We start from the raw sequence: 16,554 nt of genomic DNA, 5'->3' as shown, positions 1-16,554 counted from the left end.
CCTTTTGTGAGCTCGTGTGTGTTCGGCCGTCAACCATTCCTCTGGATGGCAATGGGTACCTGATACCCGATTACCTGACGGGTCTAGACCCGATTAGATGCGGGTCTGAGAAAAAATCAGACCCGCGGGTCTGTAAATGGGGAAATTTCAGACCCGTCCGGGTCTGGTATTGCGTTACCCGAACCCAAAAACCCGCATACCCGGTTCAGTTTTTCACACACGTAGATCTAGGCCCATACTCACCGTTAAGAAAATTCTGGCCCAGGCCATTTACTACAACAACTCAACCCAACTCTCCCCGTACGTAACTCCCTGCCTCTCCCATCCCTTCGCCGCCTGTACCCACGAGCACGCGGCCAAATTCATTTTTTTCCCATGACCATCAGCCTCTCTCTCTCTCCCAGTCTCCTTCTCCAGTCCCCCTCTCTCTCTCTCCCGTCTCCTCCAGCCCCTCGCCGGCTGCTCCCCTCGGCCAGCCACCGCCTCCAGCCCGCCCCTGCCGGCTGCTCCCCTCGGCCAACCCCCGCCTCTGCAGCCACCCGCCCGCCCCACCCCACCACACGCGAGAGGAGGGAGGCAGCCGCCAACCCAAGTCTCGGCGCCGGCATAGGACTCCAGATCCGGCCACCTCCGTCCCAGGCAACGTCAAGCTATGGTGGAAAAGGGCTTCGAGGATTTGATTGCTTCTATTTTGTTTCAGGATCCTTTGTGTGAAACTGCATGTCTTTGTTGTAATTTCTTTGTTTTTTGGACTTTTTTGGTCTCCGGGTCGGATGGACCCGCGGGTCTGCGAGATCCGACTCGGGTCCGGGTCTGGTAGAATTTCAGACCCGACGTCGGGTCCGGGTCCGGGGTGGATGGGCGGGTCCGGGTTTTGGAAGCGCCGGACCCGAACCCGGCGGGTGCCATCCATGACCATTCTCTCGCGGATTCCCTAGGCTCGAGCTCGACCCTTCCGCCGCATCACACGCGTCATGGCGAGCGTGCCACGTTGGTGCGGTCCATCTCCACGCTACAGTTTGGGCGCAGCGCTAGCAGTAGCTGGATCCAAAGCCACTGCGTTTATTGTAGCAAAGCTGAGGATCGATGCCGATGCCCAGCCAGCTCGGGCTTCTCCGGCGAGGCTACCCAGCCGCCGCCGCCGCTGCCGCGAGGAAGAATGGGAAGCTTCTTGAGGGGACCCCGGCGGCGCTCGGCTTCAGGATGCCGGCTGAGTGGGAGCCGCACGACCAGTGCTGGATTGGGTGGCCGGTCAGTACTGGTGCTCTTGGCTCTTGAGGCCTGGTTAATTACTGTGTTTTATTTTAGTTCTGTAAAAAGCTTTAAAAGAGGGAGAGCAACCCAGTGCTTAGCTTTTTGTAAATGTACATGCCAGGATGCCCAAGGACTTTGGCGAGATGCTGCTGCCCCTGCTCAGAAGGCCTTTGCAAATGTTGTGAATAGGATCTCAAGATTTGAGCCAGTCACCGTATGCTGTAGCGCCGGTCAGGTATTTAGATTCATCCGTCAGACATTCAGGATAGGTTTCATCGTCTGCTTGATTTTTTTACGCTTTACCCTAGAGGTTTACCTTGTTATCTTTGTTGCACTCATGTAGTACGCAAGAGTAGCCGATTTGATGGAACACAAGTCCAATGTGAGAGTGGTAGAGATGAGCGCTCGTGTTGTTTGGATGCGTGATTTAGGCCCCACTGTAAGATTGCTCTTCCATATTATGCCAAGGAAATTGTGTCTTCACTGGAAATGGTATGTTGATCCCTTCTTTTCCTTCCCTTAGTTTGTTGTGCGTGAAGGCAAGACAAGATTGAGACGAGAAATTGCAGGGGTGGATTGGCAGTACAATGCATATGGAGGTACTGCCATCTCCATAATGTGAATAAATATCGCACAACACATACTTCTATCTAAGTGTCGTGATCATAACAAGAGTAAATTTCATAGAACCACACATTTTGTGATGTTTGTAAATTGTAACACATAACCACAGTTGTCAATATACCACAACTCTTGAGACGGGGCTTCTCAAATAACCCAAATATGCCAGTTTGGGACATGTGACAGCGTTTCCGACGGGTGGGTCCACAACCTAAACTTCAAATAAGAACTTGCTATTGTCACCTTCACATTTCAGCTTGAATCAAAGTGCATATTCACTGTCCAGAACTCATCCTTGAAACTCACATGCACATAAATTAACAAATAACATGGACCCACCTGTCGGAAACGTTCCCAAATGCCTTAAACTAGTAGATTTGGGTTATTTGAGAAGTCTCGTCTCAAGAGTTGTGGTTCTGTGAGAAGATTAGTCACTATTGTGGTTCTGTGTTACCAATGCCACAAAATTTGTGGTTTTGTGAAATTTACTCTCATAACAAACATGACACACCATCTTATTTCATCTCTGTAAAGGTTTTAGCGGATCATTTGGAGCAGAAGATCCTCACCTCAACAGGAGAAAAAGTACGCCATGCCCTTGTTTGAACTAGCATACTTCTCATGAATGTGATTGTGTAATCGTTGACAATGTTCGCAAAGTTGCATTACGTGGCTCCATACTTCTGGGTTTTATTGTCCACTTGTTTTCTATTTCTGCACATAGTTCTTTTTTGGACAACATAATTAGGTCATGTTTTCAGTGAATTCAAACACTGTAGTTTTTCCCTGGTTAACAATAGTAGTTATGAGTTCTGACTAGAGCTTCTATATACATGTTTGCATCCTTGGTACTGAAACTTTGGTTTCCAGGCAGTTCATAACTCACTTACACTGAATTCAAGAACATTTATTGCTTGCATCCACAGGACAGGAAGAGTATCTTAGTGAAGATAACCTTGTTGCTAGAAAGGTAAGTAAATCACTAAATTCCGAAATCACACATTGCCCTTACTGTAACTTATTACCATCATTAGCCGCTTGAATTATGGGTAGTTGGTACTAATGCTGTATTTATAGATCCTGGAATTGGAGAGAGTTCCTAGGTTCAAAACCAGTTTTGTTCTTGAAGGTGGAAGCATTCATGTCGATGGAGAAGGTAGGGTGGATATGATCCTTCTGCGTAACCATGTTTTGGAGACACCTGCTGCTCTCTGGAACATTAGAAGTGCTGGCCTTTTATTTTCCCCGCGTTATTTGTCGCAAAAGTTTAGTGCTGCAGAGTTGCATCCTGAGTTATTATTTATCCTTATGATTCTCAAGTTTAGGGTTAGTGGAGCTCCCATATACTTGAATCTTATCGCAACACCAATAATACATCAAAGGCATCTCCACCTTTACACAGGAACCTGTATCACCACTGAGCAGTGTTTGTGCCATGGGAACAGAAACCCCCACATGAGTAAGGATGAGATAGAGAAGCAGCTGAAGATATATCTTGGTGTGTCCAAGGTCATATGGTTACCCAAAGGCCTGTATGGTACGTTGGTAAAACACCCTACATTTGTAGTGTAGAAAGTGATTTATTTCATCCATGCCAATTATGTAAGTCCTTTTTTTATTTACAGACAACCATTGTCTCAGTCTGATTTTCATGCTGCAGAAGCAGCACCAAAACTGTCTGAAACACGTGGTCTTGGAGTTTTGAGCTGAAATTCAGACCAAGTCCATAGTTAAGACTTAAGAGTTGAAAATGGACTTCTGTTTGCTATAAAAAATGATTTTGAAACTAAAGTTGATCACCAAACTTTGGTGCTTACAATTGGTATACATTCAGGCTACTGAAGCTCCTATTCTGCAGGCGATGAAATGATCAGCGGGCATGTTGACAACATATGCTGCTTTGCCGGACCATCCACTGTCCTCTTATCATGGATAGATGACACATCTGATCCTCAGTACGCACATTCAGCTGCGGCATTCGACATACTTTCCAGTACAACTGATGCCAAAGGCAGGAAGTTGGATATTATTAAGATCCATGTCCCTGGCCCACTCTATACAACTGAAGAAGAAGGACTGCAATTTGCAGACTTGGTATGGGAATTTGTTTGTTTTTCACATTTCTCTTGCATTGTTTCCCTAGTCCAATCGAGGCTAAATTCCTATACAATTTAAGCTAATTGCCAGAAAATTTTCAGCTTTACCAGTGTTCCTTACGTTGAACTTTCTTTTTATCAGAAAGTTTTCTTAGGAGCTCTCCATATCTAGTTTCTTTGTCCAGAGATAATTTATGCTGGTTACAGGTGGATAAAGGGCAGGAGAGGTTAGCTGGATCATATGTGAACTTCTACATCGCCAATGGTGGGATCATAGCACCAGCATTTGGTGACAGGTGGGATGAAGAAGCGCGCAAAGTCCTGGAGAAAGCATTTCCTAACCACGAGGTAGTATCTCCAACCACACATTGTCTGCTGGAGATATATGATCAAACTGCAAACATTGGCTGCCTGTGCTTGCCTCTGTTTATCCTGAGTTCCTCCATCTGATGTGGTTTGGCTGGCTGTTGCAGGTAGTGATGGTTGAAGGGGGGAGGGAGATTGTCCTGGGAGGAGGAAACATCCATTGCGCAACGCAGCAGCAGCCTGCACTTTGCTTGCCTGCATCCCTCTGATGAAGATGAAGACACCGTGTTTTTTTCAGAAAGGGGGGCTCCCTGGCCTCTGCATCGAAGCGATGCACACAGTCAATGATGAAGACACCGTGTAGGAGAGGTCACAGCGTGGTGCGAGCTCGTGCACCGGCACTGTGGGATCGTTGGTGAAGGGAATTGCCTTTCATAACTTCCTCATCCTGTGATGCGAGCACTCTAGTTTTTCATGTTTCCATTTGGATGATGCTGAGTATGATGTTGGGGGAACCTCTGTAGTGATGTTATGGTACGATTAAAGAGACGCATGCATATTCTCTTTTAAAAAAAGGAGCCGCATGCTTATTCTCTGAAAAAATCACACAGAAACTAGGACGCTATATCGTTGTTTTTTATGTTTTCAGAATCGGAAATTATAACGAATGTTCGTTCGTTCGTCTCCTCGCTCGACGCGCTGCTTTCGCCGCCATCGCGCACGCGAGCCGCCCCCGTCAACGCCGCCTCCGCAGGGTGGCCCAGTCGCCGCCTCCGCGTGTTGCGCTAGCCGTCGCCGCCGCGGCGCGCGTCGCCCCGGATGCCCCAGCCTCCACCGTGGGTTGCGCCAACCGCCGCCGCCGCGGGCTTTCCCAGTCGCCGCGGCCGTGCCCACCGTCGCCTCGAGTGCCCCAGCCGCCGCGGCCGCTCGCTCCCCCCGCGCATGTGCCTCCCGCCGCGGGCTGCCGCAGCCGCAGCCGCCGCACTGCCCCTGCCGGCGCTACCCGTCCCTGCAGCCGCTCGTTGCCCACACGCGCCTCCCGTCGCTCTCGTCCCCGCCATGAGACGCCCCATGCGTAGTAGCTACTGTCGCGTGCCGCCACGGCCACCGCCACGAGCAATATATCTCACTGCTACAAGTAGTATCCGTCGGATGAAAGAATGCTGCTCAACCACAGGGACGAATCGATCCATCCGCGCCGTAGATGCTTCTCTTCCAGTAAGACGTTCAAAGGGAAATTTGTGTTCATTACGAGTGTTAATTTGCAGTCAATAAGGTTGGCAATTTGTATTCATTAGGGGAGATATGATTTGTGTGGGATTTTGGAGTGTACAATGTGCGGGGCAGCATGTGATAGATTTTGATTGAGATGGACGAACATGGTTATTTATGTTCATTACAGATGGCAATTTGTGTTCATTACAGGTGGATATTCATGTTCACCATAGATGGCAATTTGTGTTCACTAGAGAGTTAACAATTTGTGTTTATTAGATTTTTTTGTTTGGTTAAGGTTTTGTGTGCAGTCGTTTTGAATGGAGATGGTTGTTCGATTTTGGAGTGGAGGAGATTCGGCATACTACGTACGCATGGTGGGTGTAGATTTTTACTGAAATGCATGAATGCGGTTATTTTTATTCGTTACGGGTTGCAATTTGTATTCACTAGGGGGAGGTGGTGAACTGAAATGGATGGGTGCGGTTATTTTTATTCCTTACGTGTGGCAATTTGTATTCACTAGAGGGAGGTGGTGATTTTTGCGGTTATTTTTATTCGTTACGTGTGGCAATTTGTATTCACTAGGGGTTGGTGGTGATGTTTGCGGTTATTTTTATTCGTCACGGGTGGCAATTTGTATTCACTAGGTGGGGGTGGTGAACTGAAATGGATGGGTGCGATTATTTTTATTCATTACGCGTGGCAATTTGTATTCACTAGAGGGAGGTGGTGACTTTTGGTTATTTTTATTCGTTACGCGTGGCAATTTGTATTCACTAGGGGTTGGTGGTGATGTTTGCGGTTATTTTTATTTGTCACGGGTGGCAATTTGTATTCACTAGGTGGGGTGGTGAACTGAAATGGATGGGTGCGGTTATTTTTATTCATTACGCGTGGCAATTTGTATTCACTAGAGGGAGGTGGTGACTTTTGGTTATTTTTATTCGTTACGCGTGACAATTTTTTATTCACTAGGGGTAGGTGGTGATATTTGCGGTTATTTTTATTCATCACGGCTGGCAATTTGTATTCACTAGGGAAAGTTGGTGATTTTTGTTCATTACAAGTGGCAACTTGTATTCACTAAGGGTGGCAATTAAGTTCATTATGGGTGGCAAATTGTATTCACTAAGGGAACGTGGTGATTTTTGCTCATTAGGAGTGGCAGCTTGTATTCACTAAGGGTGGCAATTTGTATTCACTACGCGTGACAATTAAGTTCATTAGGGGTGGCAATTTGTGTTCACGAGAGTGGTAATAAATGTTCATTAGGCATGACATGAACATAGGGTTTGTGTGTGTGGTCTGAATGGAGGCGATAGCTCGAATGAGAGTGCAGAAGATGCAGGACAATATGGTTGTACACATTCCGTCCCATATTAAGTGATTTAAATTTGCCCAAATATGATTGTATCTATACCCAAAATGTGTCTAGCTACATGTACTATTTCGTCACTTAATATGGAACAGAGGAGGTAGGTTTTAACCGAAATGGATGTGCATAATTATTTGTGTTTGCTATGGGGTGTCATTTTTGTATTCAGCGAGGTGACAATTTGTAGAGGTGGCATTTTGATATCATCAGGGGTTGCAATTTCTGATCATTAGGGTTGTCATTTCTGTTCATTAGGGGTGATAAGAAGTTAAGGTTTGGGAATGAATAGAGGTGATAAGTTGATTTGTAGTGCCAAAGATGCGAGATATAATGGTGGTAGCAGACTTTGACCGAAATGGATAGACATTGTTATTTCGGTTTACCACGGGCAGAATGATAAACTTTTAAAGTATTTTTTTCCGTTCTATACTCATAAAAAGGTGTTAGGCTCACATAAGACAAAGCTAACATGACATAAGCCGATCTGCATGCGTGCTGCTCGCATGCAGCTATCAAACGCGGCACTGCTGCTCGCATGCAGACCAAGGTAATCACGCGCGACTGCGCGAGAGCATGCAAACCTAATCACGCGCTAGAGCTAAAGCGCGGCGCGGGGCATCGCGCAGCAAAGCTAAAGCGCGGCGCCGCGCGCTAGTCCAGTTCTTTCAGAATCGCTATATCGTTGTCAAACAAAAAAAGTAGAGCTGGGCCTGTATTGGGCTTGTTCGTTGTAAAAAAGAAGAAAGAAATAGCGCAGAAAAGCCCAACCTAGCCCAGCCAGCGCTGGTCTTTCTGACCTTTGTACCATACCTCCTTGCTGCTGGAAGCAGAAGCAGAAGCCGAAATATCAGCCAGCAGCAAGAACCGCGAGGAGATGGCCACGGCGACGGCGACGGCGCAGGCGCAGGCGCAGCCAGCAATGGACGCGCGCGAGTGGGACGAGGCGGCGTACCGGCGGGGCATCCTGCGGGAGCGCGACCTCTCCTGCCGCACCCTCTTCCGCGCCGTCTTCTTCGACCAGCGCGACGACCCCGACCCCGACGTCCTCCTCGCCGCCGCCTCCAGCGACGGCTCCCTCGCGTCCTTCTCCCTTTCCTCCTGCATCTCATCCTCCGCCCCCACCCACGCCGCTCCTCAGGTTTCGCCTGCACCCTTCTTCTCGCCCCCCCCCCCGCCCCTAACATTCCATCTCATAGTATTGCTCCATCTCCCCTCTGATCTGCTGGTTCAGCCAGTTGCTGCCGCGCTGGTCGACCCCGTCTGCATCGTCCAAGCGCACAGTGGCCCTGCCTATGACGTCAAGTTCTATAATGATCCGCTGCAGCCGTTGCTCTTCAGGTGAATACTTCTTCTTCTATATGCCCAGTTTTGTCTGTTGGTGCCATGGGGTTGGCGACGAAGGGAACTCTCAAAATGGGAAACTTGCAACGTGATTCATTTGTTGCGACAGCTGCGGGGATGATGGCCGCATTCGGGGCTGGAGATGGCACGAGATGCAGAGCTGCCTTGTGCCGCTCTCTCTGCAAGGTGATGTACAATAGCTCCCATTCGAGGCTTAACTAGGGTTCTAAGATGATGTAATACAAAAATCATTTTTGACGACGCAAACATGTAGATTGCACAATTAACTTCTCTACATAGTCTCTTCTCTTATATTTGAATTATGCCAGCAGTTGAATAAATAAGTATAGCCTTGCCCTTTTTAGAGGTACTCAAAATCATAATCAACAATTGTCAAAATGCTTGATAGTTATGCCCTGCTCACTTCCTTCTATCAAAGTGCTTTTCAGATCCTTTATGTTAGTATTATTCCCTGCAGTCTTTGCTGATGGAAATGTTGATAATTTGTGAATGACAATATAAATTATATCAGTATGAGTGCTGTGCGAACAAAGAATCTGTGTGAAAAAGCTATCCCTAAAAACTCTATTTATTAGGTAGTTGGTAGTGCACTTCAAATATTTTATCTTTCTCATAACGTTTTACCATTTTTTCCCCAGGGGATCATCTGGAACCAGTACTTGACTTGGTTAACCCTCAGCATGAGTAAGATGTCCATAGCGCATCTCACAAATCTTTTAGTATGCCACTTATTCCGATGGCATGCACTAGTCTTCTTGCCCTCCATGTTTTCATATCTGTGGCTGTCAATTTTATAGAGGTCCTTGGGGTGCCCGCTCTCCAATACCGGAAAATAATGCCATTGCAATTAGCAAACAGGTTAATACTTCTTGCATTTATTTTTCAACATAATAAGCTCTTATGTGCAGGCAGTCTTCATTCTTGTCATATAATGCTTAGTTCTGATGGGTTACGATTTTCTCCACCATGCTTCTTCCAAACAGGATGGATCTGTTTTTGCAGCAGCTGGTGATGCATGTGCTTATTGCTGGGATGTGGTATGTATTCTCTGAGGTAAAAGTATGATATATATGATTAATAGGAGTTCTGAACTAATTGAAAGGAAATATGTGTCCCTAAGAATCATTTGAGTCACAAACTTCTATAGTGTTAATGTTCTATGTGACTGCTTGAGGAGGCATCTGACATTAATCTGTATCATGTCTGCTTGTCTCAGGAGAGTGGCAAGTGTAAAATGACATTTAAGGGGCATACTGACTATTTGCACAGCATCGCAGTTCGTGAGGCAAACCACCAGGTTGGTTCTTTATTTTACTACCTAATATTATCTGGTGTTGATCCTGCCCATATTTTGTCACAGCTATATTGGATAGACTTGTGCTCTTTTCAGGTGGTAACAGGATCAGAAGATGGGACAGCCCGTATCTGGGGTGAGCAGTGCCCTCAATCAGAGAAGTTTTTGTATTTGTCTGTGGTCTGAATATGGCTTGTTTGTGCTCTTCCAGTACCTAGTGATGTTGAAAGCAATGTCTAGCTTTCTACTTTGTAGAAAGAAAAGAAACATCAGCATCTCATATAACTTCAACTTCAGCAGGCTTTTGAAATCTATGATTCTCTAAGAAAATTATACTATCATGTGATTCATGTTTTTTTGCGGGCATTCCAGATTGCAGAAGTGGGAAGTGTACACAGACGATACATCCAGTACAGAACAAGAAATTTGAGGGCTCGTGGGTTGGTTGCATTGCCATTGATGCGAGTGAAAGTTGGCTGGTACCTAGCTCATAGATATATATATGAATTACTTTGTTTGTTGTAGCTATATATTTTTGGTACACTATGTATCTTACTTCTGTTTTCTTGGTTTTGTTGTTCCCAGGCCTGTGGTACTTCTAGTGGTATATCAGTTTGGAGTCTTCTTTCAAATGAGTGCATCTTTAACGCAGATTGTAGTGCTCCTGTTCAAGATCTGTTGTTTGATAAAAATCAAGTAAGTGCTTGTCCCTACATCCTCATTTACGCCCTACATAATTGGTTGACTGGGTCTAGGGTTTTTAATAGGGGAAATTGGCCACAGGACACTGTTATTATGTGGCATTTGCCCAAACACACTGCCCGATTGTAGATTTGCTCAGTACCATTACAATTCTTGGGACATTTGCTGAAACACACTGCCGGTCCAAAAACGGAAAGTTGACTTTTTTGTGTGTTGAATTACCATCTTACTCCTTCTCTAATTACCTCTGATATATGTCTGCATTTTTTAATCCATGATTTTGTGGACTGCTTTGGTTCGAATTGAAGAAAAATGCTGACATAAGTGTCCAAAATTAGCACATGCATACTGACTGAAAGGGCCAAAATTTTCATTAGAGAAAAAAAAATTCAAAACGAACCATCCCAAGAGCAAAAAAAAAACCCGTCATGAGCAGGAAAAAGGATCAACTTTCCCTTTTTGGACGGGCGTTGTGTTTCAACAAATGGCCCAAGAATTGTAATGGTACTCAGCAAATCCACAATCGGGTGGTGTGTTTGGACAAAGACCGCAAAATAACGGTGTCCCCTGGCAAATTTCCCCTTTTTAATAAAATAGTTTTTGCTAAATCTATGCTAACACCTAAGACCTAACCCACTAAAGTCTTATTCAGTTAGGTGGCTAGTTTAGGATAAAACATGACTAAAAAAGGGATAAGTCCATATTACAACCCTGAACTAATCACAGAGTTTAAAATTACCCCCCTAAACTCCAATACTGGTTAGAACAAAGTTCAGGGGGGTAATTTAAACTCCGTGGTTAGTTCAGGACTTCAGGGTTCTAATAAGGACTTATCTAAAAAAACAGTCTTTCCTAATGCTCACAAGTATGAGTTGAAGAATACACTTCTACCTGTTCTTCAAGAAACTCAGAATGTAAATTGGATAGTAACTAAAACCTGTAATACTTAAACAACACATTTTCATAAAATTGGTGAACAGACCTTTCTTTTGAATTGAATTTTGTTAGTACATAGAACTCATGGTTTAGATGTCCAGTAAACTGGTATAGTTACTCAAGGCTCATATTGGAACTGGCTCATCTTGTAGTTTGAAAGTGGACAGGAAACAATATTTAGGCAGATCATGTATATCTTTAGCAAGTTCAGCAAGCACCGTGATTGTAACAAACTAGACACCTGCATATCCAATTACTTAAATCATTCCATGCATCTCATACGGCTAAGGCGAACAATAGTTCCCACTTACTCTTTAGTGCCACTAATACCCTCTTCCAATTTGACTGCTGAACCAAGACCAAGTAGGTTTCAAGCGGTAGTATAAATCTGAAATTCTGTAGTGGATCTCCTCCATACATGTGCAGAAAGTGCGGAATAAAAAGGCCCGGTTTTCTACAGTGATTTGTGTTCTGTAGCTGCGAAATTATGCTTTGTGCCGTTGCTGCACGAGATAATTTAAAGTGAGAACAGAAGATGAGACTTCGATCGGGATAGAGATAAAAGAGCAACTATTTAGCTGCGATAATCCTTATTCTTAGCAGAGACCATATTTTTCACATTCTCTTTTATTAGACATTTACTGGACATTCTTTATCTCTCTTGTACTTCCAATAACAGGCTAATTGTGCTCCCGTTGTTCCCCTTTTCATCTACGTCCATTCAGATTTTAGCAGTCGGCGCTGAACCTGCACTCTCCCGTTTTACAATCAACGGGGCTGTTCTTTCGCAAATAAAGTGTGCTCCTCCATCAGCATTTTCTGTATCCATGCATTCATCCGGGGTATATATCCATCTCGGTTTTGATCCTCATTCCATATCATTTTCGGATCTGTGTTATCCCTCTATTTCTGGGGCTGGAAATTCTGTTTCTCACTTACTATCCTCACCTTTCAGATGGCAGCTGTTGCCGGACATGGAGGTCTGGTGGATGTCATCTCGGCATTTGGGAGCCATCTGTGCGCATTCCGTTGCCGGGGCCTGGATAAGTAATTGATTATCCAAGTGCTGATGAAGCATTGCTGTGCAATTTCCATGTGTTAATCATTACTTTCGCAATGTGGCAACTGTATTTTTCCATTGTAACTGTAGTTTCAGTTGGTTTATTGTAACTCTAGTTTTAGTTCAATCTGTATCATGGAAGACTCCCCTGACAAGTAAGGACACAAAGCGGGCGATCTATGAAGCCTCAAATCAATTTAGTGCAAATTTTCAGTCAAGCTTTATACAAAGTTTGCTTTAGATATACTCCTGCGGCCGGAATTACTTGTCGAAATATTGCATGTATCTAGACGCTTTTTAAACATAGATACATCCTTATTTGGACAAATTTATGGGTTGGAGGGAGTAGTTTTATTTGGGTTTCGTTGGTTTCCTGGTAACTCTACTGCTCAACAGACTTAAGTTTGAAAGATTAAAGTAGCCTTTCTACAAAGGCAGATTGTGCTTGACTTGCAAAATTTCATCAGGAAAAGGCACACGTATCCGTTTATTTTTGTGCAGGCCACAAATTGACTTTTTTTTATGATATATGCTGCCAGACTGATCAGTTTGTAAACACCAAGGCGAGCAATACAATTTCTCTTGATTTAAACAAAGAGCCGTTCCAAGTTACAGACTTACAGTACAGGTTTACCAAACTGGGATCAGTTTGTAGTCACCAAGCTGAATAATACAATTTCTTTTACATTAAACAAAGAACCAAGTTACAATATATTTACAGTACAGGTTTACCAACCGTGATCAGTTGGTAAAAACCAAACCGGAGTAATACAATTCTTTTTACACTAAGCAAAGAAGAAGGTTACATGCTTACAGGACAGGTTTGGTAAAAACCAAACTGGAGTAATACAATTCTTTTTACACTAAGCAAAGAAGGTTACATGCTTACAGTACAGGTTTACCCTTTGTTGAAGTCGACTGATATGAGGTTCCACCACCACTGACCCAGATGCACACTATGTACACACTCACCCCCATGGAACCTACAGGTGTACCAGAAATACCCAGTTTCTGGCAATATGTACACTAAATTCTTCCTATATATACATGAAGGCATGGAGAGAGATCATCAGCAAAGCCTCCAAATCATCAAGCTTGTATGAGTGATTCTAAGAATTTGTTCATTTCATTCTCCTACTTCATAAAGCACATATCTGGAGCTTTATCTACCAGCTATTCGTGGAATTGAACACTATGTAGGTGGAACTCACAACCTGGGCATCAGCCACCCAAGGGTCCAGCCAAGCAGCAGTCCAGCACCGACGATACCTACACCGACCGCAAACATGATGGCTTTGCGGAAGCCACCTTCCTTCTTCTGCCTCCTGCCTTTCTTCTTTGTGCTGTCTTTCCGCTCCTCTCCTGGCGCTGCCTTCTCCTTCATCATCGTCCAGGGAAGTTCTGGGAACATGGCTGCTATTTGATGTTCTTTGAGCCTGAGCTGGAGGCATATGTTCTCCAGTTGCAGCATTTTCAGCCATTGCTTACATGCAAAGAGGTGTGAGGCCTGACGAAACAATAGCTTGATGATATGGTCTTTTTCATCATGAGCATTCTTAGCAGCCATCTCGGCTTCCCTAGCCCGTGTCTGCGAATGGCGGAGAGCATCCAGCAGCTGGGCCCTCTCAGAGGCATTCTGGTTCTGATGTGCTGGCTCGTTGCCTGGTGACGAATCCTGTGCACCCCTGCATATCAAACAGGAAGAAGCTTTGATGAACAAAAATATATCCAAGGGTTTTTCAGGATGAAAAAAGGATCACAAAACAGTCATAAGATGGACCCAGTGGAAGTGCCCATATCACTTCAAAGCTAAATTGACGTAATATAGATATCTGACTTTCCTTTTATTCAGCTATTTGCCTTTTAATGAAAACATGTTTTTTTCCCTTCTCGCAAGCCATTGGCCAAATCAGGATTTATATTGTGATAGGGTACAATGGACCGACATATGTGTACATCCATGAAAATTGGTACTAACAGCCTGTTATTTTCACTTTTTGAGCCTAACTAGACTTGATTATAACACTCTGAAATGATGAATCTACAAAACGAAACCCTTTTAGTGGAAATACATAAAACATAAGGAAGTATGTGGAATTGTTGGGCAAATCTACAAAGGAGGGAACCTCGTTGTAGTTTTATTGGTTCTGAAAAAATATAACAGAAAACACATACCCACGTGCGTTCTTTCTTTGAGGTTGTTGCCACCCTCCACTGTCAGATGAATTTGTCTCATTGGTGCTTGCGATGCTATAGCTGCACATCATAGTGTCTTGTAGTTCAGGTTGCAACTCTTTAACAGAAGGGGATGTATGCCCATAGCTATCCTTGTTCTCATGGCTGTTCAATTTTGCCCCATGAACACGCACTGTCTGAGTGGGTCTTGGCAGATCGTTGTTCTCAATGTTCTGCATTGCTCTTTCTGCAACGAGCGAAGCCAATCCATCCCCATCAACTACTTGCCACCATGGCTGTGACTTCTTGTCTTCTGCCCAAGGTGGATCCATCTCATAGCATGCCTTCTGTGGTTTCTTTGGAAACAGAGGATCAAAAGTTTTGAACTCCATAAACTCTTTATCCTCATGAAGGAGGCTATTGGAATTACCTCTGCATTTAAGACTCACTTGAGAACAACCAGAAAGAGTTTTGAACTCTTCGAAAGCTGTTTCAGAAGTTTGCTTCATAAAAGCTGTCGAAACGATCCACGGAGGCTCAAAAGGATACTCGCTCTTCTTAGGATTGATGTCTTCAAGCGTAGACACTGGTGAAAAACTTTCCACTTTCTTGGAATCAACTTCCCCGCCCATATAATTCAGATGTTCACCAGCAATTACTTTCTGGCACCCGAAATCGGGCTGGAATTGAAGGAACCACGTATCTATTGGCTGATTGGAGTTCATTGGGTTCCAATTTAAATTTAAATGCATAAAATTTGGGATATGGCAATCTTGTGGGTTAGTTGGGTTTCCGCTCTTTGCTTCATGCTGTTGCACAGAAGATGGACAGCATGCCAGCTTTGGAGCTCTCTTGGCATCCTCCTGAACCAAGCAGCGGTTAGCGGCACGTTGCCAAGCAGCCCTCGCTTCAGCCGCCGCCATCACTCTCACATGCTAAGAAGCTGTACATCACAAAGTTGCTCATCAGCATTAGCTCCATACACGTTGCATAAAGTGAACAAAGGTATGACCAGTGAATCACTCTAAATTGGTGGTAAGAACATGCATATCAACTTTCAATGATTCTACGCTGAAGATGTCAATCATCCACAAAATATCCAGTGCAAATCACTCTGTGCTAAAAGAATCTAGGCTACACACATGATAGTGCTAAGCTGTTATCCCCGAAGCAAAGCACTGACGAACTAGACGAAATGCCCATGGGTGAAGAGGAGATCAGTTACTACTCAGTAGTAATTTCATAGTTTATGGAGCAGACTGTGGATGAAAATAAAAAGACTGTGCAGTTCCTCTGGTAGACTCTCAGACTTTATGAAGCAGAGGAACCCATAGCGATTGGATCTGGCCAAGGCTACACAGTAACAGCTCGGATTCTTCTTTTAAAGTTCACAGCTCGACTCGATCAAACGATCGCATGGCATGAACAATCATGTTACTAGAGATCCCAAGCAAAATAAATAAATAAATCAGGCGAAGGTAATTCACCTCACCTCGCCTCAGCTGGATCAGGAAGAACCGGAGCTTAACGAAGGTCTTGAGATCAAGGCAGGTCTTTGGACGAAGAGATCAAGCTTCTTCGCCAGCATCCACTTGCCCTGATCCGACCTCCTTAGCTCTAGCTAGGTGACTTGAATCAACAAGTGAACCTCCAATAATAAATGGAGAGGGAGCGACACAGGGGGACGCTCGCTCGCTTGCTTTCGCTCCCTCCGGGAGAATGACGTGAAAGCAAAGCAAACGAGCTAGCGATCCAGCTAGAAGAAACAATCAAACACGGAGATATTTAAATTACTTGGTAAAAAGAAGTTTCTCCCTTTTTATTAGCTGCCGTTCCTGCTTGCGCCTCTTACCTTCCTTGGGCCTGACAGCGCCACAGGGATTGGATTCTTGCTCCTGTTCTTCCCCCCCTCTCTGACCAAGATTTTGGTATCGTGTCAGCTCATTTCTGCCGAATTTCCGCCGGTTTTGGGTCTATTTTTCAGGAGCCAAGAGTGGAAGAAAAGAATCCGTGTCGTCTCGTGTCTTCTCCGATGGGGAATCTTGGGAATCCTATCCATTCGTTTCTCGCTCCTAGCCCTGGGCTTAATGATTTGCTGGCCTTTTTTCAGGCCCGGCGTCTGTGCAGGGTCGGTGTGGGGACATGTGGCCCTTGC

General features: G+C 44.7%; 3 protein-coding genes across 16 annotated transcripts; 2 read left to right on the top strand and 1 right to left on the bottom strand.

Moving 5' to 3' along the window:
- Positions 1-312: 312 nt before the first annotated feature.
- On the top strand, positions 313-4,902 carry LOC100825642 (agmatine deiminase). Of its 2 annotated transcripts, XM_010239801.3 has the most exons (11): positions 318-1,251; positions 1,376-1,489; positions 1,598-1,693; positions 1,778-1,853; positions 2,410-2,460; positions 2,802-2,845; positions 2,953-3,031; positions 3,278-3,412; positions 3,734-3,969; positions 4,179-4,319; positions 4,445-4,902. In XM_010239801.3, the coding sequence occupies exons 1-11, from the start codon at positions 1,087-1,089 to the stop codon at positions 4,544-4,546; spliced, it is 1,239 nt and encodes a 412-aa protein (XP_010238103.1). In that variant the 5' UTR covers positions 318-1,086; the 3' UTR covers positions 4,547-4,902. The 2 variants fall into 2 exon arrangements, with proteins under 2 accessions (XP_024319193.1, XP_010238103.1); XM_024463425.1 differs by having other exon boundaries at positions 313-1,251; positions 2,953-3,412.
- Positions 4,903-7,686: 2,784 nt separating this feature from the next.
- On the top strand, positions 7,687-12,468 carry LOC100825336 (THO complex subunit 6). 11 transcript variants are annotated; one of them, XM_024463493.1, is made up of 12 exons: positions 7,692-8,008; positions 8,106-8,208; positions 8,321-8,397; positions 8,871-8,916; positions 9,030-9,090; positions 9,216-9,285; positions 9,449-9,529; positions 9,593-9,662; positions 9,899-10,005; positions 10,112-10,222; positions 11,890-12,006; positions 12,120-12,468. In XM_024463493.1, the coding sequence occupies exons 1-12, from the start codon at positions 7,745-7,747 to the stop codon at positions 12,213-12,215; spliced, it is 1,203 nt and encodes a 400-aa protein (XP_024319261.1). In that variant the 5' UTR covers positions 7,692-7,744; the 3' UTR covers positions 12,216-12,468. The 11 variants fall into 11 exon arrangements, 9 of the variants coding, with proteins under 9 accessions (XP_024319266.1, XP_024319267.1, XP_024319263.1 ...); XM_024463494.1 differs by having other exon boundaries at positions 7,693-8,008; positions 8,102-8,208; positions 9,216-9,269; XM_003576410.4 differs by having other exon boundaries at positions 7,695-8,008; positions 8,102-8,208; positions 9,216-9,269; positions 9,623-9,662.
- A 420-nt stretch (positions 12,469-12,888) lies between these two features.
- LOC100835776 lies at positions 12,889-16,506 on the bottom strand. 3 transcript variants are annotated; one of them, XM_003577981.4, is made up of 4 exons: positions 16,252-16,506; positions 15,887-16,155; positions 14,400-15,342; positions 12,889-13,909 (listed from the first exon to the last, which is right to left on the bottom strand). In XM_003577981.4, exons 3-4 carry the CDS (start codon positions 15,320-15,322, stop codon positions 13,432-13,434), a joined length of 1,401 nt encoding a protein of 466 aa, XP_003578029.1. In that variant the 5' UTR covers positions 15,323-15,342; positions 15,887-16,155; positions 16,252-16,506; the 3' UTR covers positions 12,889-13,431. The 3 variants fall into 3 exon arrangements, with proteins under 3 accessions (XP_003578029.1, XP_010238102.1, XP_010238100.1); XM_010239800.3 differs by having other exon boundaries at positions 15,892-16,155; positions 16,252-16,483; XM_010239798.3 differs by having other exon boundaries at positions 15,892-16,483.
- Positions 16,507-16,554: the final 48 nt, after the last annotated feature.

Source organism: Brachypodium distachyon, chromosome 4 (assembly GCF_000005505.3).
Source record: "Brachypodium distachyon strain Bd21 chromosome 4, Brachypodium_distachyon_v3.0, whole genome shotgun sequence".
In the NCBI taxonomy this organism is placed as follows: domain Eukaryota; kingdom Viridiplantae; phylum Streptophyta; class Magnoliopsida; order Poales; family Poaceae; genus Brachypodium; species Brachypodium distachyon.
This window is presented reverse-complemented; position numbering and strand designations above follow the sequence as displayed.

Coding starts and splice junctions, on each gene's coding strand:
- LOC100825642 (XM_024463425.1), top strand. CDS start 1,087: ATGCCGATGCCCAGCCAGCTCGGGCTTCTCCGGCGAGGCTACCCAGCC. Junction 2,461..2,801: donor TCACCTCAACAGGAGAAAAA/GTACGCCATGCC, acceptor TTGCATCCACAG/GACAGGAAGAGTATCTTAGT. Junction 3,970..4,178: donor GACTGCAATTTGCAGACTTG/GTATGGGAATTT, acceptor TGCTGGTTACAG/GTGGATAAAGGGCAGGAGAG.
- LOC100825336 (XM_024463492.1), top strand. CDS start 7,745: ATGGCCACGGCGACGGCGACGGCGCAGGCGCAGGCGCAGCCAGCAATG. Junction 8,398..8,870: donor TGTGCCGCTCTCTCTGCAAG/GTGATGTACAAT, acceptor TTTTTTCCCCAG/GGGATCATCTGGAACCAGTA. Junction 8,917..9,029: donor TTGGTTAACCCTCAGCATGA/GTAAGATGTCCA, acceptor TCAATTTTATAG/AGGTCCTTGGGGTGCCCGCT.
- LOC100835776 (XM_003577981.4), bottom strand. CDS start 15,322: ATGGCGGCGGCTGAAGCGAGGGCTGCTTGGCAACGTGCCGCTAACCGC. Junction 13,910..14,399: donor CAAAGAAAGAACGCACGTGG/GTATGTGTTTTC, acceptor TTTGATATGCAG/GGGTGCACAGGATTCGTCAC.